At 39.9% G+C, this 23,590-nt stretch overlaps 1 protein-coding gene across 2 annotated transcripts; it reads right to left on the bottom strand.

The window, feature by feature from the left end:
• Nucleotides 1-7,794: 7,794 nt before the first annotated feature.
• klf15.2.L (Kruppel-like factor 15, gene 2 L homeolog) lies at nucleotides 7,795-19,852 on the bottom strand. Of its 2 annotated transcripts, none has more exons than XM_018246504.2 (3): nucleotides 19,444-19,852; nucleotides 11,575-12,629; nucleotides 7,795-8,443 (listed from the first exon to the last, which is right to left on the bottom strand). In XM_018246504.2, the coding sequence occupies exons 2-3, from the start codon at nucleotides 12,525-12,527 to the stop codon at nucleotides 8,269-8,271; spliced, it is 1,128 nt and encodes a 375-aa protein (XP_018101993.1). In that variant the 5' UTR covers nucleotides 12,528-12,629; nucleotides 19,444-19,852; the 3' UTR covers nucleotides 7,795-8,268. The 2 variants fall into 2 exon arrangements, with proteins under 2 accessions (XP_018101993.1, XP_041437916.1); XM_041581982.1 differs by lacking the exon at nucleotides 19,444-19,852 and adding an exon at nucleotides 17,269-17,467.
• Nucleotides 19,853-23,590: the final 3,738 nt, after the last annotated feature.

Genomic DNA, 23,590 nt, shown 5'->3' with positions numbered 1-23,590 from the left:
CATTCCAACCATATTTATTACCCTTGTTCTATTCATTCCAACCATTTTTATCAAATGGTGAATTCTAACTTCCACACATGGATAATATTCAGCAGGGCAAGCCCTTGCAATTTTATTCAGTGCATGGTGCAACGTTTTGGGGACACGCCCCTTTGTCAAGCATGTGATTGCGTGGTGCAGAAGACATTTAAACATTTGCTCAGAGTTAATTAACATATAATTAATCAATTAGTAAAACATGAAAAACCTCTCCATCCAATAGGAGTTTGAAAGTCCAAAAGTCGCTAATTCCACAGTAGCATGATTCCGGGGCCTAAGGGTTGGACTCCACAAGCAATTTTGTTGCGATCCGACATGCTGCAACAAAACGCATGCGACTTGTCACATGCGACAAAAATAAGGTAAGTAATAGAATTGTCGCATGATGTCGCAGCATTGATCCGACATTGATTATTGGTCCTACCCTAAGAATCAAGCTACAGCTGGCCTTGTTCAAGGACTTGTTCAAGGACAACCAGGATTTCCTAACGAAATGGCAAGGCATTTTGAATTGCTGCAGTCTCAACCTCATCACCCTGACAGTACAATAGCTGCAGGCAGGATCAAAGGACCTGAAACAGCAACTACATGTGATGGAGGAGGAGTACAGAGCTATACCTGAGGTGGACCCGGTGCCATTACGGGACATAGAGGTAAAAGTGCAACGGCTACAGGAAGAGCTGCTACATAGGAAATTGCACAAATTCGTGCGGGATACCCATGATTACAGCAAAGGAGAAGTGTACTCCTGAAAGCAAGTGAGGCGTCAGACCCGGAGACAGTTGGAGGTATCGGGGGCTTCATCTGACGTGGGTTCATTGGATTCGTCTGAAGGTGTATGGGAATCGCCTACCTCTTCACAAAGTGTTGCGGCTCCTTTTTTAGGCAAAGGCTGCCCAAAAGACACCGCAAGTCCAGAAGGGGAAAAAGCAAGCCATGGAGCGATCCCTCATTACGACAAAAAAAGACTGAATCGCAGGTAAATATGGTCTTTAATCTTTCACAGCGTGAACTTTCTGCTAATGAACTGACCGTATTGGAAAAAGGCCTTAATTTCGTTCCTTCTTATACAGCACCTGTAATTTTTCTATTGATCTTTTTCACTTTATTAGATCGTTAAAGGAACAGTAACACCAAAAAATTTAAGTGTTTTAAAGTAATGAAAATATCATGTCGTGTTGCCCTGCACTGCTAAAACTGATGTTTGCATCAGAAACACTACTATAGTTCATATAAACAAGCTGCTGTGGAGCAATGGCGGAAATTGAAAAATGGCTATATGGCACAGGTTAAATAGTGGATAACAGATAAAACCATTAGATAGACAGAGCTTATTTGCTATCTGCTGTGTAACCTGAGCCTTTTCTCCTTTGAATGGCTGCCCCCATTGCTTCACAGCAGCTTATTTATATAAACAATAGTAGTGTTTCTTAAGCAAACACAGCAGTTTTACCAGTGCAGGGCAACACTGCATTATATTTTCATTACTTTAAAACACTTATTTTTTGATGTTACTGTTCCTTTAAAACTGAAAGTGTTTTTTGCTGATAGACAGAGCACTGGTACTATAGACCCTAGTGTAACATCGCTTCGGAATAAACTGGGTACTAAAAGTAAATTTGTTCCCCCCAGGCAATTACTCCTGTATAGATGCATTTGAGTCTATAGTTACACTTGAAATGAATAACATTTTCAATAAGCAGCCAAAACACATAAAAAAAGAATATGTCCCCAGAAGAAAAAGTGGCCCTTAAGAATTTACAAGAAAATAAGACGATAACAATCACAAAAGATGATAAAGGAGGAGGGATTATAATTCTAAATACGATAGATTATTATTTGGAAGACAAAAATCAACTGGATAATAGTGCCCATTACAAAAAACTGAATGGAGATCCCACTTGGAAATATAAAAAGGAAATTAATATTTTATTGAATTCAGCTGTGATGGAAGGGTTAATCACTGATGAGATCTCTGTTACTTATAAATGAACACCCAAGGGCTCCCCCATGTGTATTTTCTCCCAAAAATTCACAAGAGATTAACAAACCCCCCAGGGTGACCAATTGTTTCCAATGTTGGGTCAATCTGGCAGCCAATTGCCATATACATTGATATATTGTTGAGGTCACAGCCTTGTCTAACAGACACCACAGGTTTCCTTAACAGGTCAAAGAACATAATTGTACCATCTGGGAAATTCTTTCTGTGTTCCTTGGATGTTAAGGACTTATTTACATCAATACCCCATGATGAAGGCATTGAATGCATTTGGATGTACTTATCCCAGGGAAGTTTGCCAAATCACACAATTTTGTTTGCAATTTGCTTGAAAATGTTTTGACTAAAAATTATTTTCATTTCAAAGATTAGTTTTTCTTAAAACTACAGGGCTGCGCCATGGGTGCCAACATGGCACCGGCGTATGGAACCATCTACATGGATTTTTTTTAAAAAATCGTATTTTTTCCAATACAGATTTTTCAATGTACATTCATGCTTACATGCGTTACATGGATTATACGTTTTTTCTGTGGTCTGGCACACTAGAAAAACTAAATGAGTTCCTGGGATATTTAAATAATGTACATTCTACATTAGAGACTAATCCAACAGAGTTACATTTCTTGGATGTTGACATTAAATATGCTAATCATACGTTTTTCACTTCTGTGTATACCAAGCCCACAGACCTAGGAGTCAGTTGCTACGTCTCAGACACATAGCATCCACAAATGAATTGTATGACACGGCCTCGGCTCAGATGGTACATAAATTTATAGAAAAAGGGTACGAGGAGAAAAATTTATATACACATAAGGAGGAAGTACGTTCTATCCCCAGAAAACAATTACTCAAGAAAGGTAACACCAATGTAAATAAGTCCAATAGAATAACATTTATGTCATCGTTTGACTCTAATTCAAAAGTCTGCCGTAACATTGTGTTCAAATATTGGGGGCTATTGAGCAGTGACGCTAAAAACGGGCAGTTATTTCAGTATTTTCGTACAGACGGGAAAAAAGCATTGGAGATTTGGTTAAATCTAGGCCCACACACCAAACGGGAAGTGCTATATCTGCTACCTCACAGGGTACATTTTCTTGTAGGAATTGTGGGCACTGTAATGGTATTGTTCCTGGTAATTCGGTCACTCACCCACAAAAAGGGTCCAAACATGTTGTTAAAGGTTTCTTTACATGTGATACCAGTAATGTGATTTACTGCCTGAAATGCCCCTGTGGCCAGACATACGTTGGCCAGACATAAATCCACAATTCTGAATTATCAGCCACCTCCAATACCCAGTAAAGCTATTGCAAACAAGGATAAGAAAGACACTGGAAAAACAATAATTAAAAAAGAAACTTTATTGGCCAGACTTTTTTTTTTTACACACAGCCATCAGGTGGCGCAACTTTGTTGTCAAATCCTGGAGAAAGTAAAGGCTAAACAAGGGCAGGATGTTAAGAGGTTACTCTCACAGAGAGAATGTTACTGGATCTGGTTACTTCAAAACAGATCCCCAAAAGGTATAAATGAGGAATAAAACATGTCCTGTTTTTTATGATACGATACCTACAACATGTGTTAATGTAATTTCCTCTTCCTTTTAGATGACCAGCAATATTTGATTAACCTTCAGAGACAGGTACATTTTTTTTGCCACACCAGTATGATCACTGTGGAATTAAGAGACTTTTGGACTTTTTTTCAAACTCCTATTGGATGGAAAGGTTTTTCATGTTTTACTAATTAATTAATATGTTAATTAACTCTGAGCAAATGTTTAAATGCCTTCTGCACCACACAATCACATGCTTGACAAAGGGGTGTGTCCCAGAAACATTGCACCATGCACTGAATAAAATTGCAAGGGCTTGACCTGCTAAATATTATCCTTGTGTGCCGGTGACCTTCTTCTAATTACCGAATAAGGGGTTGCTGATTTCCCTATCACTGAGCACCAGGAGAAAAATTGCGGTGTGCGGTTTATTCCTATGTACATTCGGAATTCTAACTTCCACCCATCGATAAATACAAGTCTAAAAATCCCATAGGAATGAATAGAACACGGGTGAGCTTTTATTTATTAAGCTCTAAACACACATTTTGATAAATCTGCCCCTGAGAGTGAGACACGAGGGTGTACTATGTGTGGAGTCAGGTGAAAGTACTGAACTCACAGACTGCCAAGGTAGGTAGGTGTAGGTGTATAAAAAAATAGCTGACAAAGACATGTGTGGCAAGAGTTGACATGTCTGGGTAGACTGACCTCTGTCATATTAAAACGTGCTCCCTCATGTGTTTTTTCTTTTGAGTGAATAAAGTCAAGGCAATTGTGTCTTTGTTTCTTCTTTAAAAAAGATGCCCACTTGCCTATCATATAAAAGCCACAGGCAGATTATTTGAGGTGTTGCATGTTCTGCAGTGAAAGTGGGATGACAGCTGAGCCTGTGTCTACAATGACAAATGGACTGTAAATTAAAATAGCACACTAGTGCGGAGTCAAATGCCTTGTGCCATGTTTGCATATTAGACTCAGCCCATTTCCCTCTCCACAAATAAATCATGCTGCATTCATCATGTTTGGTTTCCAGTTACCAAATATGTTGAAAAATGCAAAATCTCAGGAATATTCCCTCCAATAATTGAACTATAACTAAAGTACATGAATACACGAGAGAGAGATAACTCCCGTAATGTACCACCAACAGACATTTCCCTTAATGTGTCAAGCCCCAGATACATGATTAAGTTGTAGATCATAAACACAATAGTTTTCTATAAAACATAGATCCTTCACTTTTTTTTTCATTTATTATTCAGTTTATAGATATACTATAGCACAAAGTAATTCAATTTAGGTAGAAAGGCAATTTGTTAAAAAGGTCAACTGATGGATATTTCATTACAACCTAGTGTTAGAACCAGTCATTTTTTTGATGGACCATTTTTGACAGTTTACAGTAAATCTATACTCAATAACTAATAACCAATATATAGGGGCACAGGTGGTGTCCCTTGCCTACATTTGATATAGTGGGGAGAGCGACTAGATTCCTGTTATGGTTAGTTCCGTGTTGTTGCAAAGCACATTTACAAGCTTTGCTTTGTTCCCAGTTTTGTGGCCTAGATGTAATACTGACAAGCAGAATATATATGTATATATCACAAAACTTCCCACAAACAATTTGCTTGATTATTGCAGTCACTTTACAGGTATTTATGAACATTATAAAAACAATATTTACAGACATAAGAGAGAAAAAATAAATTCATTATCACTGAAATATCTTCTAATATACAGTAAGTTTCTAGAACCTCACTAGACTTTGTTGGATCAAGTACGATTTAAAAAAACAAAAAAAACAAAACAATGTTGCTTAACAATGTTAGATATGAAAGCACAGAAATGCATGCACAGTTCAATTACAGTGATGTTTTCTTTAAACACCGTACCATAAAACTGATCTGGTTTGTAACTGGTGGTCCAGCTGCTTTGGGACATACCCAAAAAAATTACTTTTTCGCACAGGAAGGGGGGAGGATTGCGAGCCTGGGTATCTAGGCAGGGTACTTGCAGACCACCTGTATGGTCAGGGAATCTGGGACTTTTATTCCATAACCTGACTGCTTTGCAGGTATTCTGCGGATACCAGACCAGATGAAAGACTCTATAACAGGAGGATCTGAAAAATATGGTGCCTCATCATCGATAAGCAATTAGAATGTAATATTTCCGTTATTGAGAGCTGATGATGACAGAGCAGAAAGGATATGCCTATATTGAGTCATGATTGGGTGTATTTTATGATCATAATTACATGATCCCAAAATATAATCTACACAGTCCCAAAAAATCACATTCAAATATAAAAGGTAAAATTCCTTGCTAGTTTCATGTACTCGGCATTCTGTGCCCTCAACTATAGTACCAAGTAATCACTTGTACCAAGTAAATACTGTGGTGGGAGTAGGATTATTTTCTAGCTGGGCATCCATACAGTTCAAAGGAATCAGTATTCATCAGTATAGAAAATAAAACTGTGCATTTTTTGTAATTTAAATGTAGAGGTGATTATTGGTGTCATTATTGATTGGCTCAATATGAAAATGCTCATAGTGTTAAAAGCCTAAGCAAATAAAATGGAAATAAAAACAGTTCTTGATTAGATTTCACAAAATCCATTGACAGCCTATAGCAGCACCGAGAAGTAATCGGACGTTGAACTTGCTTCATCTCTAATAGCATTTTAAATATCAGAATTAGTAACGTTTAGTCAGTTTTGCTGTACCTCCCGAAGATTAACAGAGTACAAAAGGGTGGGGCTGTGTGTGGTTTCAGATACACTGAGGCAATAACTGGGGGTTGGGGGTGGATGGGGATGTGGCATAAATTATTTTTTTCTCTCCTTTTTCTAACTTAATGTTGGGTGGTATAAGTTTGGCTACAAAAACAATGAGCAACATTTCAACCCTATTACAGAGAATTTGCTAGCAATCATTCATGTTACATAAATAAAAATGCAGGAATTCAAAATCACTATTGGGGAAATGCTGAGGGGAGCTCCGCACATGAGGAGAGCAGAAAAACTTGCCTTAGGCGGTAGCGCCAGATAGGTTACCAGGGGTGGCAAAAAGCCACTCCCGGTACATTTAAGAGCTGAATTTCTTATTCTCCACTTCTAAGAAGTGCTTTTATTTATGTCCGTATATAGATTTATGTATGTCTGGGGGGGAAAAAAAGAAAACAAAGGCATTATATATGCATAGTGCTACACATAAACTGACACACAATTATACAATATTAAAAATGATAAGACGATAAGATAAAGAAAGAAAATAGCGTAAATTTGGATTCAATAGGTTCTGGCTCAATAGAAAAGCAAATTCAGGATTAAGAGTAAAATCAAGAAAAGTTATATATTTATTTATATTGCCACATCATATTAGGGTTTAGCCGACCACATAGGATCTGAAATTCTGAATATTGCAAAAAGTGTTAAAATTCAACTAAATCCTGTAAGCAGTACATCCATTATACATGCGAGTATGAGTATCTTAAAGGGGACCTGTCACCCTAAGAAATAATTTCAAATTCTTTTCTATCATGTTAGTTGAGCAAAATAAACTTTACTTACACTGTATTTATCATTTAAATTGTGTTTCCTTCTGTTTTGGAATTATACAATCACAGCAAGCAGGCAGCTGCCATTTTGTGGACACGGTTATTAAGGGAAATTTTGTATCACCCCAAAATCTTGTGTATGAACCAGAATGAGGGACCTAATATCCATGTGCAGTGCCTTACACAATTATAGAGCCTGAGGAGGGAAGGGGGAATGTCAGGAGAGCAGTGACATCTAGGAAGTGCTGAATGGAAAGTGAAAGTAATTGACTGCCCCTCCTCTATGCCACGGGCATAGAGGCGGGGCAGGTAATATTTGATTGACAGTTTAGATATTTAAACAACTTTATAACCGGTATGGATGTTTTAATGAAATTTTTTTTTGGGGTCCATATTTAATTTGGAAAGGACTTTCATTATGCAGTTTTTTATGTGTAGGTGACAGGTCCACTTTAAGGCAGGCAGGAGGGAGGAATCATCACACTTATTTATATCATTTGAATTCTCAGAGACTTTTAAGGAGCCGGAAAGAAGTGCATGTTTAAAATATTGACTAAATATAACCTAAAATTTAAGAACAAAGTGTGAAATTTTAGGAACCAGGTACCCACAGTCCCTGGGAAGCCTCTAAAAGACCAACATTTTATATTACACCAAACCTAGTAAACATTATGTCAATGCAATACCCTCGGCCAATGGACATTAACTCAGAAGGATTGTGCACATAGCATCTCTATTGTTCAAGAGGTTAGATGTTTGGTGAACAGACATGGGCTTTAACCAGTGCCCAAGTTGTTGCATGTAACAGTCATTAAGAAGAGGTAGTTTTAGATCCACAGGGATTCATTTTAAAGCCACCTCCACACACAGCTTTTTCAGACATTTGCAAAAAAATTTTAAAAAAAGAATTAGTTGAGGAAAATGTCTTTTTAAACTTCTTCCATGCCAAGCCAGTGTCGAAGGAGGTTAGATAGACTCTAACCAAAAGCCTGCTTCTTCAGGTCCACATACCCAAATCATCTGGAGGACCTAGGACTTATATTTGGGAAAACCCATATTTTCACAGTGTCCAGTTAAAATTACTAGCGAAGATAGGTTAAGTGCTAGCACGGGGTGTCCGAGATCCACCAACCCTCTGACCTCGATGAATCTTCATGTGCTTCGACAAATGGTCACTACGAGCAAATTTCTTGTCGCACACCACACACTGATATGGCTTCACTCCAGAATGGGATCTCTTGTGTCGGGACAGCTCATCAGAGCGGGAAAACCTAAAAAATTATTTTTAAAAAAATATATAAATATTAACACAGCTAGCTTAGTTACCATAAAGAACAAATGTCAGACTCAATACAGAAAAAAGAAAATCAGTAAAATAAATGCTGAATATTTCATTCAGACAGGATATTTAGGAACCTTCTGGACAGCAGGTTTCCAGATAATAAATCATGTGCCTGTATAATCTGCTGTCCATGTAACATGATCAGTTTAAAATTTTAGATTGCAACAATTAGGTTCAAATCAGTGTTGTGGCATAGGTTTATGTAGTTCAAGTATATCTATCTCTATATATATCTATATATTTATATATCTCTCTCTCTATCTCTCTATCTACACACATATATACACACACACTGCAAGTAATTCGACAATGTTTTCTTCACAGAAAAATGTCTAGATTTTGCAGAACAAGTACAGCAGATTAAAGAGGGGACAGAATATCACAAAAGAAACCAGGTGACAAAATGCTCAGATTCACCCCATAATTATTACCAGTGCAAACAACTGAATCCTGGGGTTCATTTGTGGGTCATCCTGCGCACTGAGCTGGAAACCTCTCAGACACAAAAATGTTGTGAAATGTATGCAGTGTACCAGTATTCTTGCAACCAAGTTGCAGCCAGTAGGGTGATTGTGAGATGATATTTCAAAGAGAACACCGCTTGCAGCTATTTCTGCAGATATTAGCTGATCACTGACAAAAGGCACTTCTGTGTATGTGCAATGCCAGTTATAGAAAGAAAGAACTTACACTCGCACACCCTGGCCGTCCAGAAAAACACGAATCCCAGGTGCTCGGTGATAGAGGAATTTGGCAACCTCAGAAGCAACGTAGAAACAGAACACACCGGCACAACATGGGTACTGCTAGCAGGTATAACCTTGCTCGTTTATAGCCAATATTGAATGTAAAGCTTTGGCAACATCACACTTTGCCTGACAAGCTGAAAGTTTGTCTCCTCTGCCTGCCCTGAGAACCACAGCAAAGTACTGATATAGCTTGCCCCATTACTTAACAGGGCTAGCTACACCAAAGTGGGTCTTTCTGGTTGATTTTGTATCCACAATAGCCCTTGGGTAAAAGGTGTGAGGTCATATTCTACCGTGTTACAAAAATCTATAGAGAGATCCTTGGAATGCAAGAAAAAAACTCTGCTTTTGGCTTGACTGGAACATTCCACAGCAAGCACATGTTTAATCAAAAAATGATCATATGACTGCTCTTCCTATAAGTAACCTAGGTGAGCTGGCGCATACAACGAATAACCACGTACGCTCCCTGGCTTTCTCAGGACTATACACTTGCATGTTTGAGTATAGTTTGTTTACTCTTAGGTCTGCACGTTGCTGTGGAAATCTTTTCAAAACTGTATCGGTAAGATACAATCAATTTCTCTTTAGAAAAAAAAACAAACAACGCATTTAGATAGACAAAGAAACAATGTCACCTTCCTGCAACTAAAGGTCCTTGTGGACAATGATAATAAAGAAACAATAATAAAAAAAAAGTTCTTATGCCTTTGGTTGTGTTCTACCTGAAACAGACCAATTCAACAGAGCATAACCCAACCAAGCCAGCTAATGCACTGAATGTAGCAAAGGCACCCATAGGAGGAATAGATTATGTTACAGTTAAGGTAGACTAGAGAGTAGTACAGTCTGCCATTTTGCAATTGGTCCTTTGGATGCTTTCAGCTCTCCTGACCCCCAGTAACTAGACAACTTCTTTGACTGAATGATGGAAAAAAGAAGGAGAACCATTTTAAAACAAAGTCAAGCGATATATATAGTATACTAAAGAAATAAAACATGAAAACAAACTTTCCCATTACAGATATGAAAACTGAAACACTGATAAATGTTACAATTAATACAGAATCTAGACTGCATTATATAAATGTACATCCATAGTATTTTTGTTCATAATGCCCCTATTACTGGATACACAGGGCTATATTTATCAAAGGGTGAAATTCTGCCACTCTCCATTCATTTCTATGGGATTTTGAAAAGCGTATTTATCAAAGGATCACCCATTGAAAAATACTCTTTTAAAAAGCCCATAGAAATTAATAGAGTGGCAGAATTTCACTCTAGAGGGCTGTGGCGATATTTAACTTCACTCTTCGATAAATATACCCCATAGACTGAGTGAACAAATTAATTTTTATTAAAGTATCTAGCATTTTGTCCAGTGTACCTGTTTCCCTGTATCTGTTCAGTACTAAGGGGCAGATTTATCAAGGGTCGAATTTCAAAGGAATGAGAGTGTTTCCAAACTCTCATAACTTCGAAATGCGAATTAAAAAAGACCAATCGAATTTATCAAAAAGATCGACTTTTTTTCCGGGAGAATAGGTCAGTTTCCGATCTAATTCGAATCGTATGAATCAAAGTAACAGCACATTCAATCTAATTCGATTTTAAGTTTTTCCAAAAAAAAATTTCGACTTTTCAAAGTCCACCAATTGACTCCAAATAGGTTCTAAGCGGTCCCCCATAGGCTAAAAAAGAAAATAGTCAGGTTTTAGATGGTGAATGGTCAAAGTCAAAGTTTTAAAGATACAGTACATGATAAATTTTGATATTCGAATTTTCAATATTTTTTCAAATTCTAATCGAATTTGGACTATTCCCTAGTCGAGGTACACATAAATAAGCTAGAAATTCGAATTTTCACTTTGACCTTTGATAAAAGTGCTTCTAAGTGTAGAGAACAGGTACACTTGATTTGCCAGCCATATTGGGAGTGCTTATAGTTTGTCAGTTTAGATAAAATCCTTGCATCCCTATGTAGTTCTTTCTTCTTCCATAGGAAGCTATTTACAACAATTGCCCCTGTTGCAGACTGGTTTACATTATAGTTAAAGTTCAATCCATCTACAATCGAGAAGGATTTTTTTTTCCCTCTTAGGCAAGCGAGAGGCTTCAGATGGTGTTTTTTTACCTGTGTCTGGATCAATAAGAGGTCAACATCTTTTAAATAGACATAAAATAGCTTAAACTCCACTGACGTGTATTTTCAACCACTTGGATACTATAAATAAATGTTTGTGTTTTATTCAATTGTAAATATTTGCCCAGTACCATAAAAGACACTGACCAGTAACAAACTCCTTACCTCCAGCCACACTCTGGCCACGTGCAGACATAAGGTTTTTCTCCTGTATGCCTCCTGAAATGTGCTTTAAGGTGTGAACTCTTGGTGTACATCTTGTTACAACCAGGATGGCTACACTTGTGTACCCTGATAACAGCTGCTGCCCCCTTCTGTGTCCTTTGCTGCCCCTCACTAACAAAAACACCTCCCAGTGTGAGGGGTCGGACAGCTACTGGAAGTGGAGCAATCCTCACATACTTCTGGTCCCCAGGTGAAGCAGGTCCTGTGATGGGTGACATTGCCAAGCTCTGACCCTGAACACTGATTAACAGCTGTGCCACACGCACTGTGCCAGATGAGCTTTGGGCTAGGGAGGAAGTCCCAGGCACTGGCTGAATCTGGAGGATAACAGGTATAGTTCCAGTTGTGGAAGGTGAATTTGTGGAAGTTTCTGAAGTGGGCACCTTCTCATCTGGGAAAATTTCACTTGTGGGTGAAGTCTGATCACCTGTTTTGCAGCTCTGAAGCCACGCAGTAGAAATTGGCTGGTTTTCGCCCAGCTCCTCGCGTATGAGATCCATGTTGTCCTTTAAAAACTCTTCAATTTCCTCTAAAGTTGGAGAAAATTCCTGGGGAAAAGCAGCTGAAAAATCAGGGACTTTCAGATGTGTAGACTGACTGGTTTCTTTTGTATCCTCCACAGTCTTTACCAAATGAGAGAAAATAATACCTCCCACGTCTTCCTGAAGACCAACTTCTTGAAGAAAATCATCACCCTCATCTTTTTTAAAGGCAACAGTGCTGTTAAACTGATCATCCAGAGAGTTGGTAGAAGAGCAGTCATTAGTCGTCATTATTGTGGGCACTGTCGTCTCCTCCCACTGTGAAATTGCCATGGTCAGGCCACAAGGAGATGCAGCATTTGAAATAATATCTGCTCCAGGGAGAGGTTTGCTGCAACTGATGGAAACCATTTTAAACAGAAGAGAAGAACACCTTGCTCCCTGCAGAGCAGAGGGAAGGGTGTCTCACGTAGAATGATTTCAGGATAACCCTTGCAATGGATGAAGTCTAATCTGTAGAGAGAATAAAATATAGTTAAATTAAAAGGAAAATTGTGTGCATATACTCACTAAGATATTATGGCCTTTATTGCAGGATTAAATAGGGTTAGAGTATGATAATGTTTTATTTCCAACCACTCTTACTAATCATGTGATCTTGTAGTATGATGTTATTCTACAAAATCCAAAGACAATATCAAAATAAGTAACTTTTGTGATGCTGTATAAAAAATTACAGTGTCAGATCCAGAAAAATATAAATATTGACCAACAAGTCAACAACTCAAAAACTTTCAAACCTTTTTGATCTTAAGGAGCATAACACAAGTTCTCCCAGGGTCATTTTGGCGAGGTGCATGTGCGAGGTTGCCCTTAGTACTGTGGACTGTAATCACAGAACCATACAGTCCTATTGGCTTCCATTACAAGCTGGGAATATGCTTAATTATTTCCTTTTACCGTCCACAAACACTGTTTGTACTAATAGGTACAAAATTTGCCAATGTGCCTATGTGGTTGCTCACAGCAACCAGATGTGATCTTTAATTTTCTAACTTGCTAAACTGGTCATATGGGTAATTTAGCATTTCTGCTAGTAAAGGAGCCCCAAGGTCTGTCCTAATGATTACTGCTAGTTAAAACCAGGGAGAGTTATAAGAGAAGTCTGAAACTGCAGGAATTTCACTGGTTTCCTTTCCTACTTTATAGGTACACGACAGAACTGTCAGAAAAACTATATGTTATAGGTATGGGATTTTCCAGATAAGATGCTTCTGCATAATGTGGAGCACTGTGCATTGAGGCTCTAAACATTAAAACACAAGATAGAATTGTTTTACTACCAACGTGGATTATGTTAGTTTAGGTAGTAGCTTATTATAGAAGAAAAAAAGCAGAATCGGTTAAAACTGAAAATTATTTGTTGGGAATAAGGAATGCACCAATCCTGAACGCAATAGAATCTTCGGTAGAGTATTTTTCAGCATGATTCAGAATCGAATTTCCTGGCCGAACCCTTACAGTCATGTGACTTAAAGGGTTCTTTTTAACCCATCTTTGCCCTAATTTACACACATAATTTACAAGTTCTGATTCAGTTCAGAATTTTGGCCAAAGCCTTCATGAAAGATTCAAGATTCATCCCAAAATAGTGGATTTGATGCTTCCCTAACTGAAATGGCATTGTTGTATTTCAGATATTTCTAGATAATGGGTTTCCAGACAATAGATGTTTGTATCATTCACAACTAGAACGTCTGTTCAGCAGGAAACTACAGAGGAAATGCTTTTTCCAAGCATTTTTCTTTTTGCAAGGAAATATGGGAAGAATGAACATTTGAACTTTTCCGAGTTGTGCATTTAGGGAAAAAAAAATGTGACATACACAAACACAGTTGTATTTCTTAGGACATCACAGGACCAGTAACTGCTCCCTCCTCTTGCAGAAGACAGGGGAACCCCTCAGCTCTGTTTAAGGACCTAGTTGCATGTGTTTGCATCAAACTGAGAGGTGGGGTTAAAGTTTTTTTATGTACAAAGACCTGAGGGCACCGCCCTAAAGTTACTGTTTCTATATAGAAATATGGCCTGAATTTTAACCTGAACCTACCCTTCCTTCCCCTATTTCTTAAAATCATTATAGTAAGGTGTATTTATCAAACTATGAAAAAACAGCAACCAAATACACAATGCAGCACCAGGCATAAAGGCATTAAAAAAAAAAAAACAGTATATTTATGAAATTGTGTATGGATTTTCAACCTCCCAGATCATGGAGAATCAACTCTTGCAGTAATGTGAGCCTAGAGTGTATTCTATTGGATGGAGTATTGTTTACATTTGCTATCGGCCCTATGGAATACTAGCACTGCTTTCAAAACAGACATTTTTAAATAAATTCTCTTTTACGTTAAAAAAAACAAAACAATAACAAAACATGCTTTAGGGTTTAACTCTTTCTCTCACGGTTTCCCCAGGTTAAAGATTATGCCTAGCAGTTTGCTTCCCCCTCCCCCCAGAGCCATTTAAAGGAACAGTAACACCAAAAAATAAGTGTTTTAAAGTAATGAAAATATAATGCACTGTTGCTCTGCACTGGTACAACTGGTGTGCTTGATTCAGAATCTCTACTATAGTATGTACACAAGCTGCTGTGTACCCATGGGGCAGCCATTCAAAACTTAAAAATGAGAGAAGGCACAGGTTACACAGCAGATAACAGATAAGCCCTGTAATATACAATGGGATTCTTAAGAACATATTTGTTATCGACTGTGTATTCTGTGCTTGAATGGCTGCCGCCATGGCTACACATCAGCTTGTTTATAAAAACTACAATAGTGAAGCTGTGAGCAGAGAAAGTTAAAGCCTACAGGTAGGTGTACACCTGAAAGATCTGCAGACACAAAGGATGCAGCTGAAATACCGCCATATACACTGTGAGGGCTTAGTGCTGGGTAACTAACAAAAAAAAAATTGGTTTTATTTCTCAACAAAAAGATTGCGATTAGTTTAAAGTTATGTAAACCCCATTAATGGTTCTTAAGTATATATCTAAAAACAAAGGTTTGGTTATAGAGCCAATACAATACATTTTGCTCATTACAAATGAACAAGGAAATGTAAAAGTCAGTGGGGTGCCAGAAAGTTAGAATTCACCTACTTTGTACCATGAGCTGGTTTGAACACTACACCATTGTATAGGGTAAGAGATTATAGTCACTGGGGGTGCTAACAATTTTGAGCCCCCAATGACTTTGCTGTTCCTTGGCCTTTAAAAGCCTTGCTGTGTTCTGGATCCCTTTTATTACCCACATATATTCTAGAGCAGTGATCCCCAACCAGTAGCTTGTGAGCAACATATTGCTCACCAACCCCCTGGATGTTGCTCCCAGTGGCCTCAAAGCAGGTGCTTATTTTTGAATTCCTGGCTTGGAAACAAGTTTTGGTTGCATAAAAACCAGGTGTATTGCCAAACACAGCCTACCGTAGGCTGACAGTCCACATAGGGGCTACCAAATAGCCAATCAGGACCGCCATCAGAAATCGCAGGGCCCCATACGACAAAATTTCCTGGGCCCCCTGGGCTGCGCCCACCGCAAGCCTCACCTACGAGTCCGCCCTCCCCACCCCACAGGTCCGCCCCCCACCACACAGTAAAAAAAACAAAAAAAATATTGGTGGCTAGGGTTCCCACATGTTAATGAAAAATAAAAAGATATTGGTGGTCAGGGCCCCCCATAAAAAAAACATTTGTGGCCAGGGCCGCCCCATTTAAAAATATTGGTGGCTAGGACCCCACATGAGTAAAAAATATTGGTGGCCAGGGCCCCCCCCACATTATAAGAAAATTGGTGGCCAGGGCCCCTTAAACGTCCATGCCTTCCCAAAGTCAGCAGCTCTCAGAAAGATGGGGGGCCGGCTAATCAAGTAAGTGTGGTGTGGCAGGGCCCCCCTTACCCTCAGGGCCCCCTACAACTCTCCCCCCTGTACCCCCCTGATGGCTGCCCTGTAGCCAATCATAGCCCTTATTTGTTACCTCAGAGACTTTTTCGTGCCTGTGTTGCTCCCCAACTCTTAACATCTGAATATTGCTCACGGGTTAAAAAGGATGCAGATCCCTGTTCTAGAGCAAGCACCTAGGTACACTCACATATGTCATTTAGTGATGTCAAAGATCAATGCACATAAGGACATATTTCACGAATACATCTCTCTTTCCATTTAAACAGCTCTGCTAAAAGGTATCTCCGAACCTCACATTTTATGCAAGGGTAACTGAACTAACCTAATTCCATAGCCAATAAACAAAGGACATGATGATGATGACACGAGGCCTTCTGCGAAGCATCGGGACGAGAAGTCTGCCAGGGACCTAAGAGTGTTTTAAGTGAAGTGAAGAAGGGCTGGTGCAAAGGTGTGGCCATGGCATAAATTTTGCACTGGGTCAAGTTTACCTTTGCTATGCCACTGACTATGCAAGTATCTTGTTGTCTTTGAAGCTGTTTGATGTGTCTGCTGAAATAATAATTTACGCACATACAAATTGTGGTGTGCACAAAGAATTCTGAGCAAAAGCACAAACAATTGTACTTAACCCACTTCTTCGCATACATAGTGGTATTTCATCTGTGTCCAAAAGGAAGAATATAGGTAGGTACAAGTTTAGAATATAGGTTCAAAGCTGTTTCAAATGCCAACAAAGAGGGCCTCTGGATGTCAACTGGTTTGATAATATCTTCTTCTAGCCTCAGATAATTGGTGTTTCTACTAAAAGCAAGGCCTTCTCTGTGAGCTCTTTCCTCCGTCTCTATTTCGCACCCTAGAGACAAGACTGGCAGTGTTAATTAACAAGTTTAAAAAAAGCTCAGTGTGAGCAGAGGCACCCTCCCCCTCCTGTCCGGGTAACCAGCAGGCTGACAGCACATAGAGAATCACAAGCAAAGCTGCAAGTTTATGGTCAAGACCAGGGCGGTGCACACTTTTCTAAAGCCATGGAGAGAACAAAATAGAATGCATAAAAGTGTGTACAATCATCTCAACACACGCCTGCAAAGCGTCAGCGTCACAAGATAAACCTCTATTTCCAGTTCCATAGTGTGAGGTATGCAGGTAGATGTGTTCTGTATGTATGTAAAGCCGCACCTCTCACCTTTCCTTTGATGTTCCTGCTTAGGTGGTGCAGATTTCTCAGACGGTCAGCACACGTCATAACATTCAGTGGAAAGTAGAAAGAGAATCGCACGGACACCAAATATATTGCAGGTGGGGAGCATCCCCTGTTTTTTTATTGTGACCACCTGTGCATCAACGTTTCGGGGGGGATTAACCCTCCCTTCGTCAGGATACAAACTAAAGTGCTACAAACATATTTAAGGCATTCGGGGTACATGTGATCCCACCCCTTTTACCCATAGTCCACCAGGGTTCCGTGTGTTCCAAAGTGAGGCTTGACACTCATTGTCCTTGTGTAGATCCAAAAGTTCAATATATATATAAAAAACATATATGTAACCTTTCAACACAGCAATTATTTATAGCAAAAAATGGCTACTACTACTCACAACCAGCGGGGTGTTAACCGTAATCTCTATTTCTCATATTTCCCGCTGGCCCAGGTTATCTGTGGAAAGGAAACACAGTGTAAGTAACAGTGGTAAAGTGTTTACAAAAAGCAAGATAAACTAAAATTCTCATTTAAACCCTTAGGTTGCACGGTTTCCAGTTTCCATATCCAGAACGCTTCCCTTTTGAGCAATGCCAGCTTCATCTCGTTCCCTTGTGGTGCTGTAATCTTTTCAAGGATTTGCCACCTTAATTGTGACACTGTATGTTTTTGTAAATAAAAGTGCTTTGCTAACAAAGTTTCTTTTTTGATTCTGTCCTTCTTTATATTTATCGCCGGGTCACACCCTTCCATTTCTGGTACATAGTTTCTAATCACACTTTTGTGTTCATTTAACCTTACCCTACACTTCCTTGAGGTTTGTCCCACATATCCCAGTCCACATGGGCATTTTAATAAGTAGATAACCCCTTCTGTATTGCAAGTGGCAAAACATTTTAGACCCAACAAAGGCTTCCCCATAGGTCTAAAATGTTTTGCCACTTGCAATACAGAAGGGGTTATCTACTTATTAAAATGCCCATGTGGACTGGGATATGTGGGACAAACCTCAAGGAAGTGTAGGGTAAGGTTAAATGAACACAAAAGTGTGATTAGAAACTATGTACCAGAAATGGAAGGGTGTGACCCGGCGATAAATATAAAGAAGGACAGAATCAAAAAAGAAACTTTGTTAGCAAAGCACTTTTATTTACAAAAACATACAGTGTCACAATTAAGGTGGCAAATCCTTGAAAAGATTACAGCACCACAAGGGAACGAGATGAAGCTGGCATTGCTCAAAAGGGAAGCGTTCTGGATATGGAAACTGGAAACCGTGCAACCTAAGGGTTTAAATGAGAATTTTAGTTTATCTTGCTTTTTGTAAACACTTTACCACTGTTACTTACACTGTGTTTCCTTTCCACAGATAACCTGGGCCAGCGGGAAATATGAGAAATAGAGATTACGGTTAACACCCCGCTGGTTGTGAGTAGTAGTAGCCATTTTTTGCTATAAATAATTGCTGTGTTGAAAGGTTACATATATGTTTTTTATATATATATTGAACTTTTGGATCTACACAAGGACAATGAGTGTCAAGCCTCACTTTGGAACACACGGAACCCTGGTGGACTATGGGTAAAAGGGGTGGGATCACATGTACCCCGAATGCCTTAAATATGTTTGTAGCACTTTAGTTTGTATCCTGACGAAGGGAGGGTTAATCCCCCCCGAAACGTTGATGCACAGGTGGTCACAATAAAAAAACAGGGGATGCTCCCCACCTGCAATATATTTGGTGTCCGTGCGATTCTCTTTCTACTTTCCACTGAATGCAGGTAGATGTGACACACCCACTCAATCGCACTCTTGCAGCTCTTTAACAGTAATGTTCGGGTACAGATTTGCTCAGCTGATTTTATTTCACCGTATTTTTCAATCCCGTTAGTTATGCCGTGACACGCTGGCGATTGAACAGTTTGAGTATTTGTGTTTGCTTCTATAGCGAGGGCCCCTACAATTTGGAAATCCATTGTATACAATTAAACATATAGCAATCGATGGCCAGTGCTTGCACGTGTCAGTGAATTTCTGTACACTGCTATCATTTCCCCAAGGTTATACTCTCTTCCCCTTGCCCGAAAAGCTCGCAGACACGGCGCACCCACGACTTGTGAGCATTTTACAATCAGCTCGTGCCACCAGATAACCCCTCACCTCGACTGATCCTGGGATCCCTCTGCCTCACCCGGGCCCACATGGCGCTGCAGTAACTTCTAGCTTCCATGCTGGCATCCAGCTCTCACATGACCGGAGGAGGCTCTGGCAACAACACAAGACTGCCATTGGTTCCCCCAGAGAGGGCTCGGCTCCAAAGCTGCGTTCTCATTGGTCATATGCTTAAAAGGGCACGACTTTGGCCTGCACCATGACGTCTCTGTGAGAAGCGAGGGAATCTAAATACAACAAAGAGTTTCTCCCCCCACGTTGTAGTTCGGTGACTCGCCCGCTTCTGTAACAATTACAGTATTACCCTCTAATTAGCAGCGCTCCACTCTAAAGCCCAGAGCGACTGAGAAAGTTCTAAATTGAGCGAGCGAAGGGCGAGTTTTCGTGACAGAGTGGGTGGGCTTGTGTCATTAAATGGGCGGGGTTATGGGTGATTTATCCAACCTAAGCGAGAGTCTGAGAGCGATTCATGTGTCCTTCCCAGTGCCGCAGCGTGCTCTTTGTGTATCATCCATAACCACGTGCCTCTTCTGCCTGCCGTGGGACACTGACGTCTTATATGGGCAGCATTAGTCTAACCTGGCGGCTTCAGTAGTTTCCCTATACGAGAACGTATAGGGGACATGGATCATGGCAAATGATAAACGCATGGAACTGAAAGAAATACAATAGCCTGCGTTTTCACTGCCCCTATACCTTATATAACGGGGCACATATTTAACTCATATCCTGTAGTATGGCTGAAAAGCTGAATTATTAGATAAATTATGAACAAACTGTTCCCTGCTGGTTTGGATGCATTAGGAGAAACATAAGGGCTAAACTACACAGGAGTTTTTGTGGGCCATATTTTATGCAATAATAGCATGAGACTTTGTACAACCCTCTGATACCCACAGCTAAGTCATATTATATAAATGGGGTGTTTTGTTCATGCGTCTACACCCAACAGTCAATGTATTACAATGACATACCTCCCAACATTTTGGAAATAGAAAGAGGGACGAAAGGATTTGCCCCGCGGAGCATGGCCATTTGTTGACCACACCCATTTTATGGACACACCTATAATTACCATTTCTATTTTACAAAATGTGTCAGGTTATGAATGTTTGAACACATTTCTGTAGTTTTTATGTGTTATGGTGAGGCTTATGATGTAGCGACTAGTGATTGGGTGTTCGCCATGTCAATCAAGAGAGATCCTGCTTGGTTTTCTTTATTTGGAAAAACGCCGGGCAGACTGTCTTGACCCAAGAAGCCCTTCTGAAAACCGCACTGTCTGGGTTAAATCTGGACAGTAAGCAACCCTATTTGGGCCTCTGTGTACTTGAAATGCCAGGGGCTATTTTGATTCCTAGTCCAGACCTGCCCACCGTGGTTGTGCCCCAGGTGCGTGCAGGGCCGCTCTGGCCATGAGGCAAGGTGAGAATCTTGCCTCAGGTGGCACGGAGCAGCCAGTCAAATTTGATGATGTCTGACAAACTTTTTCTGCTCATTAAAATACATTGACTGCCAGATGTAGATACATGAACAAAACACCCCATCTAACTATATATATTTTGATTTCCATTAGAGCTATGGGAATCGGATTTTATAGAATGTTTGGTTGCATGACAGATCATAAAATCAGATCAACATCTCCAGTGTAATTAAGACCTAAAATGTAAGTTTGAGGGTAGACACTCCATCACATATGTGGCATGAAATGTCAGAGGGGTGTCAAATACCCCTGAATTATGATTCAATGTTAGCAATTATGGAATTTTCATTATCTTTCAAAATGATGCAAAATTGGCAAGGTATGTTATAATATATCATTGTCTTTGTAATGTTCAGTATACATCACAGTTGCCTGTAATACTATTGGTGCAGCAGCCTATTGCAGTTTTGATATTTATCAACTGGTCACCTAACATATTTAAGTGCAGTTATGCTTATTTATTCTTTACCTAAAAAAACTCTGAACAACTGCAGGTGACACATTTTTATTCAAATGACGCATTTTTTAAAATTTTAATATGCACATCTGCTATGCATTTATACTTCAACCTTGTGCAAAAAACATCACATATCTCAGGTACTAATGGTTATTGCATCCCAGTACAAACTACTTAAAGGAGAACTAAACCCTAAAAATATATTTGGTTAAAAATGCCTCATATTATATACTGAACTTATTGCACCAGCCTAGAGTTTCATACTCTCAATAGCAGCAATGATCTAGGACTTCAAACGTGTCGCAGGGGGTCACCATCTTGGAAAGTGTCTGTAACACTCACATGCTCAGTGGTGTAAGTGTAAGTGGTGTAACCCCTATAAGCTTAGGGGTTGTCACAAATTATCAAGCAGAAAATGAAGTTTGTCTGTAATATAAGCTGATGCTACAGGGCTGATTATTAAATTCTGATGCTAATTGCACTGGTGTCTGTGCTGTCATGTAATAATTATCTGTATCAATTATTATCAGCATTATATTGTGACATTTATATTCAACGTGTACTGTATATTGTGAGTTGGTCTCTAAGCTCAGTATGTGACAGCAGCACAGAGCATGTGCATTGAATCAACAGAAAAGAAGATGGGGAGCTACTGGGGCATATTTGGAGACACAGACCTTTACTGCTAAAGGGCTGTGGTTGCCTTGGGCTGGTACAGAAGCCCAAAACATAATGTACAACATTTCTAGCCTACTTCTTTAGTTCTCCTTTAATGTTCAGAGTGATGTGTCTCCCAAAAATCTGCATATATAGATAAGGGGTTCCTTCATCTCTTTATCCTACTTACAATCTCCCCTGATGGTTATTCTGCCCCCTTTTAAGTTTGAACAAGCTTTTCAAAATTTCTTGGAAGGCAACAATCCAGTCCAGTTAAAGAAGAACTTGTTTTTTTCAAAACACATCAGTTAATAGTGTGGCTCCTGTACAATTCTTTACTGTAATCTGTTTTTAAAAGAGCAAAAAATATTCAAAAAAACAGATTTTTAGACATGATGCCCATTTCCACGGTGCCTCCAACCATGTACCCCCAACCATCAGCATGTGGAATTTGCTACGAGAGGGCCAATCACGCTGGATCAGGTTTGCACAAACATTTCCAGTGCGTACCGAGCAGAGCCCCACCCACACTTTGGATACGCAGACCACATCTCTGTTATGCTAATTCCAACAGACAGACCACTCGTCAGGCACTCTAAACTGGTTCTGAAGCAGGTGAAAACATGGCCAGCAGGAGCCATGACTGCTCTTCAGGACTGTTTTGAGTGCACTGACTGGAACATGTTTAGGGAGGCTGCAACCTACAGTGACTACATCAACTTGGATGAGTATACGTCATCTGTAATCAGCTACATCACAAAGTGCATCGCATGTGGCAGGGCATCCAGGCTATCACAAACTACAGGTCAACACCATTTGCCTGTGACAGTGATGCCTCCTTTGCAGATGCCCTGAACGACTTCTATGCACGGTTTGAAGCACAGAACAACACAGGAATGAGGAAGACCATCACTCTGCCTAGTGACCAGGCACTGCATGTGATGGTGGCTGACGTGAGGATGACTCTGGAAAGAGTAAACCCACGGAAGGCTGCAGGACCAGACAATATCTCAGGACGAGTGCTAAGAGAATGTGCAGATCAGCTGGCAGATGTTTTCACTGACATCTTCAACATCTCCCTGAACACCGCCACTGTCCTGAAGTGCTTCAAAACCACCACCATTGTCCCTGTGCCGAAGAAGTCATCAGTGTCCTGCCACAATGACTACTGTCCTGTGGCACTCACCCCCATCATCATGAAGTGTTTTGAGACGGTTGTCAAGAAATACATCAAAACCCTGCTGCCACAAGCACTGGACCCCCTACAGTTTGCATACCGTCAAAATCGCTCAAAAGACGATGCAATAGCCACCACCCTCCATCTGGCCTTCTCTCATCTGGACAAAAAAGACACCTACATTCGAATGCTGTTCATTGACGTCAGTTCAGCATTCAACACTATCATTCCTCAGCATCTGATAGAAAAGCTGAGCCTGCTTGGACTGAACACCTCCCTCTGCAGTTGGGTTCTGGACTTCCTAACTGACAGACCTCAGTCAGTCAGGATTGGAAACATCATCTCCAGAACCACCACACTG

Source organism: Xenopus laevis, chromosome 2L (genome assembly GCF_017654675.1).
Source record: "Xenopus laevis strain J_2021 chromosome 2L, Xenopus_laevis_v10.1, whole genome shotgun sequence".
Classification (NCBI taxonomy): Eukaryota; Metazoa; Chordata; class Amphibia; order Anura; family Pipidae; genus Xenopus; species Xenopus laevis.
The sequence above is the reverse complement of the archived record's forward strand: the minus strand, read 5'-3'. Positions and strand labels throughout refer to the sequence as shown.